The sequence below is a fragment of the Eupeodes corollae genome, chromosome 2 (assembly GCF_945859685.1).
Source record: "Eupeodes corollae chromosome 2, idEupCoro1.1, whole genome shotgun sequence".
NCBI classification, from domain to species: domain Eukaryota; kingdom Metazoa; phylum Arthropoda; class Insecta; order Diptera; family Syrphidae; genus Eupeodes; species Eupeodes corollae.
Window position 1 is genome coordinate 16,694,795 of NC_079148.1, and position 6,492 is coordinate 16,701,286.

The 6,492-nt window shown below is 30.9% G+C and overlaps 1 protein-coding gene across 1 annotated transcript; it reads left to right on the plus strand.

The window, feature by feature from the left end:
* The first annotated feature begins 797 nt into the window (after positions 1-797).
* Positions 798-1,530, plus strand: LOC129948051 (uncharacterized). Its single transcript, XM_056058865.1, has 3 exons — positions 798-934; positions 996-1,274; positions 1,357-1,530. Exons 1-3 carry the CDS (start codon positions 901-903, stop codon positions 1,431-1,433), a joined length of 390 nt encoding a protein of 129 aa, XP_055914840.1. The 5' UTR covers positions 798-900; the 3' UTR covers positions 1,434-1,530.
* Positions 1,531-6,492: the final 4,962 nt, after the last annotated feature.

Here is a 6,492-nt window from a genome sequence, read left to right on the forward strand (position 1 = left end):
AGACCTTAAATATGGGATTCGTTAAGTCACCTAGGAAATACTGCCATTTATGTGCACCTTGGTGATTGAAATGTTATGGAAAGGATATGGCACTACATCCGTGGCCTTGATATTCTTGACTCTTAATGGAAAAATTTCAAATGTAAAAAAACGTCAGTCCTTGTTAAAGACGATGCAGCTTAAAATGTTTCTGATATCACCAAAACATAAAATTAAAGAAGCTGTTTTAGTTAATTTTTTTCAAAAAAAAATCATTTTAATCTAAAAAACACTGCTAAATTTTATGAACATCCCAACAGTGTTTCGAAATACAAACAAAATCCACCCACAAAATAAAAGATTATAAACATAAAGTCACTAAGCTCTTGTCAACCCATAAAACATAAACAAAGTAAACAAAAAGCTACGGAAGTTAGAACGAGGTGAAAACATACGGTTATACAAATATTATATTTTTTTTAAGAAAATTTGCAAAACAAAAAGTAGATCAAGGTCTTTCTGCATGTTCGTCAAAAAATGTGAGATAGCAGTTGTAATCTCAAAATTATAAAAAATGATTTAAAATATTTTTGCATATCTATTAAACAAAACAAATAAATTAATTCACACGAGTTAGCAAATAAGATTTTGATAAAGATTCACCAAAATGCATAACATCACCAATTTTTGGTGACTTGTGATAAAACACTTAAGTAAACAATTGTTTGCTAAAATAATTAAGTCTTTTGTAAACACTGATTTGTATGTGTTTTTAGGTGAATCAATTAAATTCATTGTAGATTTCGTTGGTATAAATACTCAGAGCCTCAGAGCTAACTGACATAGTACTTTGGTACACTTCTTCATCTCGTAGAAAAATTCACAAATTCTTCAAAAAAAGCTTCTAACAAAATTTTCAAAATGAAATTCGTTGCTCTTTCCGTTTTTGTAATTGGTAAGAATTTTTTAATATTTTACTTCTAAAGGTTTAGACAAATTTTTGAATTTCATTTCAGCTGTATTTGCCATTAATAACGTCCAAGGATTTTATCAAGAATATTGTGCTTGTCCAGCACAAATAGTTGAAAAGCCCGTTTATGTTAACTGTCCACCACAAACCGGGGGTGGAAGTGGCGGTGTTATCGGTGGAGGAAATAACTACCCACAAGACAATTGTTATCACCCACCCTGCGACCCGACCAATAGTTTTCCCGTTTGTGGAGCAGTGAATAACAATTGTAAAATGTTCCCATGTTTGAATGCCCTCTACAATGAAAAATGTGCTCAGAAGATGAGTAAGTCATATATTTCTGAAACCTTATTTACTTTTTACATAATTTGATTTTTATAATATCAAACCTTTTTTTTTATGTTTAGATATCGAAAATGTTAACATGATGTACTGTAGTGGAAAGTCTGTGGGTGGAACCTACACGCCTTGTAAATTATCTTAAAATTTTTGCAGCTCCATTGAATGAATTTTATGAAAAATAAAGACAATATTTCATACAAAAATAAGGTTTTTTAAATTAATAAATGTGAGAATCCAAAGGAATCTTCGTTAGAAAACTGAAAAAATATTTAATTGAAAGCTTGTTAGGAAATTAAGTATACTCAGAACTACTAGTTATTCCAAGTACATGTTGTCTATCCTACCTGCCTTTCAGAAATGTTATGATGTATTAAGAGTATTTCTAAAATATCTAAGAAATCATAAAAATTGGTAAATTAATATAATTATGTGGCTTAGCATTTAATTCACTTGTGTTACAGTTTCTTAAAAAAACATTTTAAAGTTAATTTTATTTTTATTTTTCTCAATCAATGCTTTTTTGGGGAACCAACACTGATAACTTCCTATTGGTTCTTTCTATAATAATAATAAAATTTTGTAATTATAATAATAATAATAGCTTTATTTATTGAACCTTAAACAAATTGTTACAATTCAACATAATGATAAAAAAGAGGCTGGGATGCGACACACACTGGTAATTTCCCATCCCGTCTGTCGATTTGTCTTGCTTAAAAGTTTGTCTATATGTACTGATATCAATTTTTACCAAATTTGTGTACTACTTTTTTGCAGATTTTTTTTTTATGCAAAAATGGACTGTTGGGTATTTATATAAAAATTAGTGAATATCGAAAACATTTTTTTCTGTGAAATAAAATAATTTTAAAGCCAAAATTTTTAATTTTTGAAAAGCTATTTGAGTCGAAAGTAAATTTTTACTAAGTTTTAGTATTGTGTTTTTGTAGAATTTTATTTTTTGTAAAAAAAAACTATTCATTGGATTTTTTTAAAATTTTTATAAAAATTAAGAGCAATATTTTTTGAAAGACAAAAGTAAATTAAAGCCAATATCTCAAAGTTTTGAAAAGATATTTGAGTCGAAAATCAATTTTTACCAACTTTGTTGCGGTAAAATTTACCACAACAAGTTTCACTCACCTACTCTATATCCCGTTCCCTTTTAACCTTCCGTTTTTCGTTGTGGCTCCAATATATTCTAAGAGTTCAGTTGAATCCTGTCTTCCATCAGTCAGTGTCCTGCTCTTAATATATAATGGAAAAGTAACCAAAATTAGGTGTGGACAAAATGGTACATTTGTGCGACGGGCGGTCCACAAAGTGATTGCTGGAACGACAGACGGTCTGCACGAATACCAACCAAGGTGACAGACAAGTGGTCTGGTCACACCAAAACCAACAAACAAAAAGGGGCACGAGTGACACTTGGTCCTCGATTGCTGATGTTACTCATATGAGAATGGCTGCATGCCCAACATAAATCAATTTCGTTATGTAAAAGATGGAACGTTAACACGAGTCCCTAATCCCCTAGTCTGCGCGAAAGTCCAACGACAAATAGAGTAAAATCGCGAGATCAAAAACCAGTGCCAACTTCCACCCTCCGATAGTTAAAACAAACATTTTTACATAATTGTAATTTCGTATAAAAAAAAAAAGAACGCGTTAAACACTTGAGTTTCGTGCGACTTATCAAAGTTTCTCCAAAACTATGGGGGGTTTAATAGGGTGGCTGAATGCACCCATTGAATTCCCGCTCACTGAAGAAGTACTAGAGATCGGCGAATTCAATGACAGTGGTGGTGCATAAAGCTGGGGTGAAACGTGCGAGTAGGAAAAGTGGTGGTGTCTCAACTGCGTTCGCTCACTCTTGCAAATAAGCTAGGTGAAGCTGAATTAAAGCGCGATAGAGACCCACACTTTCTGATTGGCCGAAAGCATGTGGGAATGGAAGAAAAAAGGAGAGGTCATCAAGGCAAGGTGAAAGCCTGGAAGATCACTTTTTTGCGAGATAGAATCTGAACCGGAGGTTCAAGAAATTGAAAGAAAGAAAAAAAAAAAAAAGAAAAAACTTTGAGAAGTTAAGAAATTCAAGTGCTGTTGGAAGTGAAAAATTTTAAAAATTTTGATTAAGAAGAAGGGAGAAAACAAAAAGGATTGAAAAAAAAAAACAGCTAGGAGAGGGAAGTTGGCACTTAGGCAGGATATCCAGAAAAGATAAGTATTTAATTGGTGTTAAAAAAGTAGAATTCTTTTATTTGTCGTGGTAATAACTATTGAGAATCGTGTTATAATCGTTGGACTTTCGTTTCGAAAAAGAAAAAAGGCAATTCCGAGAAAGCGGAACTCGCGTCCCGTAATTAGAAATTTTCTTTGTCCAGTAGGGACAAAAGGTTAACGGTCCATCTTCGGTGTCATACACCAACTCTTTGTTCTTAAAAATTCTTAAAAGATCTTGGGTTTTAATCCTACTTGTAAGGTTTCCCAAGCAAAATCGAAAACAATTAAAAATATTCCATCTATTTAAAACATTTTTTTTATTTGTTCACAAATTGTTCTGGTCGGTTCCGCTCCAAAAGGTTTGTAATTTCCTTTTTTTTTTACAAAAAAAAATTACTGGCGCCCATCTTGTTAATTCTAAATTTGATTTTATACATATTTCAAGAACACCCTATTCGCAACCCACTACCAAATTAATTTGATAATTTCGATTAATAAAATTAACCTTGTTCCCAATTAATTAAACCCACCCCAAAACTGAGCTATCGGGCGACAGCACTGCTTTTGCTGTCTGTGAGGAAATTGACGAACAAACCTTTTCGCGTCTGACAGTTGTCTTTGATTTAGATAAATCACAAATAGGTACTACTCGTGCGCGTCGGCTACCTATTTTATTCAATTTTAATTCGTTTTCGTTTTTTTATTACAATCTTTTGAGTTTGCGGACAATCAATCCACCATCGTAATATTCGGTTTGTTATTTTTCACAACAACTTTTATTGATTTTTTTTAGGTTTTTATTATTTGTAAAAAAACTGTCAATTCGATTTTTCTCAAAAATTCTGTTAATGTTGAAAACAACACTTCTTATACGAAAAAAATTAGTTAGAAGCTATTAAATCAAAGTTTTTAAAAGATATTTGAGTCGAAAATAATTTTTTACCAACTTTTATTAATTTTTTTACGGTTTTTAATTTTTTGTAAAAAAACTGTCAATTCGATTTTTTTCAAACCTTAGCCGAATATTGACAACAAGATTTTTTGAAAGATAAAAGTAAATTAAAGCCAATATCTCAAAGTGTTGAAAAGATATTTGAGTCGAAAATCTATTTTTACCAACTTTTATAAATTTTTTTTAGGTTTTTATTTTTGTAAAAAAAACTGTCAATTCGATTTTTCTCAACATTTTTCAAAATGTTGAAAAGAATATTTCTTATAACATAAAATAAGCTTCAAGCCTAAATTTCAAGTTTTTGAAAAGATATTTTAATCGATATTCAATTTTTACGAACTTTGAGTAGTTTTTTTTAGATTTTTATTTTTTATAAAAAAAACTGTCAATTCCATTTTTCTCAAAATTTTATCAGACGTCAAAAACATTATTCTTCGTTGCACAAAAGTGTTTTAGAGATGAAATCATATTTCAGTCGTAAAATTTTGGAGGTGCCAAAATTTTTTTTTTTCAGTTTTTTTGATTTATAAAAAAAACGTTATACATATTGATTTTTTTTAAAAATATACGTTTTTGGTATAACGTTACAATATATTATATAAAATTTAATTTAAGTCTCTAGCGTTTTTGGTTCGTAAGATGTCTAAGGTTAACCAAAATTTGCATATTTTTTCAAACTGCTATGGTAAAAAAAACCACTCACGCAATTTTCTTGAGAGCCCTTTCTGCATCTTTCTGCCTTATTATCTGTATAAAAAAATTTATTTGAAGTTGATATCTCTTCTGGTTCTTGAGGTATGGAGGACGAAAAAAACGTCGCGAACGTACTGACATACGAACGTAATTACACACGCACGCACAGACATCTTTCTAAAAATCTTTTATTTCGACTCTAGTGACATTGAAACGTCGAGAAATGACAACATTTTCAATTTGACAAATCGGACCCAGTACAATAACTTCCTATGGGAAGTTTATAAACTAGGTGTCACAATAGTCCGTTGAGAATTAGGGCCTACAGTGATTTACAACTCTCATCCATTCCTGTGTGCGAGTAATGTTGTCAGGGATATAGGCGACCTACCTGTGGTGAAATATCTAGAACTAGTACTTGATCGTAAATTAAACTTTAAAGAGAAAGAAAAAAAATCAGTTGCCTTCTATATTTGAAGCTGAATTTTAAGAAGAAGTTGGGGTTAAAGCCAAAGCCAATGTATACATCTATTTTAAAGCCGATATTGACTTGTCGCCTGGCCAGTAATTAAAAGTCCACTAAACTTTAAAATATGAAAAAGATGTACAGAATGGCTTGTATAGCTACTACTGATATATTATATCAAATAAATGGGCTAATCCACCAAAGTTTTGTCGAAATCGTAAACAACAGGTGAGAGTGGCTCTTAAATCTTGAAGGGTTGCGAGGAATCTATGGCCAAATATTTAAAAAGAAACACACAAAATACCTTTACAACTTAAGAAAAATTGATAGCTGCTTATCCAATGACAAGGTGGGAGAGGATTGTTTCCACATTCTCTGGGAATTTACAATTCTAGCCAAAAAAAATCGCGACACTAGAAAAGTGCTTTTTCAATAAGCTGACTGACGTCTCGTTCTTGCCATATAAGGACATTCTTATATTCTCACACAAACAATTAAGGAAGCGCTCTTTTCACAAATCCTTACTATTCCATCTTTAATGAACTCTGTAGTTGAAAGCTTTACAGGTAAAAATCGTAGTTTTATTATTTTTCTAAAAGAAATTTGTTATTAGAAACTATATTTTATTTCAAATAGGAACAATTAAACAGTCCATTTCTGTTAACTTAACTTTCAAATAACAATGATGTTGAAAAGAATTTTGTAAGGCCTTGTTTATTAATTGCTATCGTTCACAAAAGAAGATTAGAACTTTTTTAAACACAAAACAAAATATTGTGACACGAAATCGTTCAATTATTTATTACTTCAAAGACCTTCTTTTCCGAAACTTTTGATTTATTTTCCAAAGTATCATTTCAAAAAATT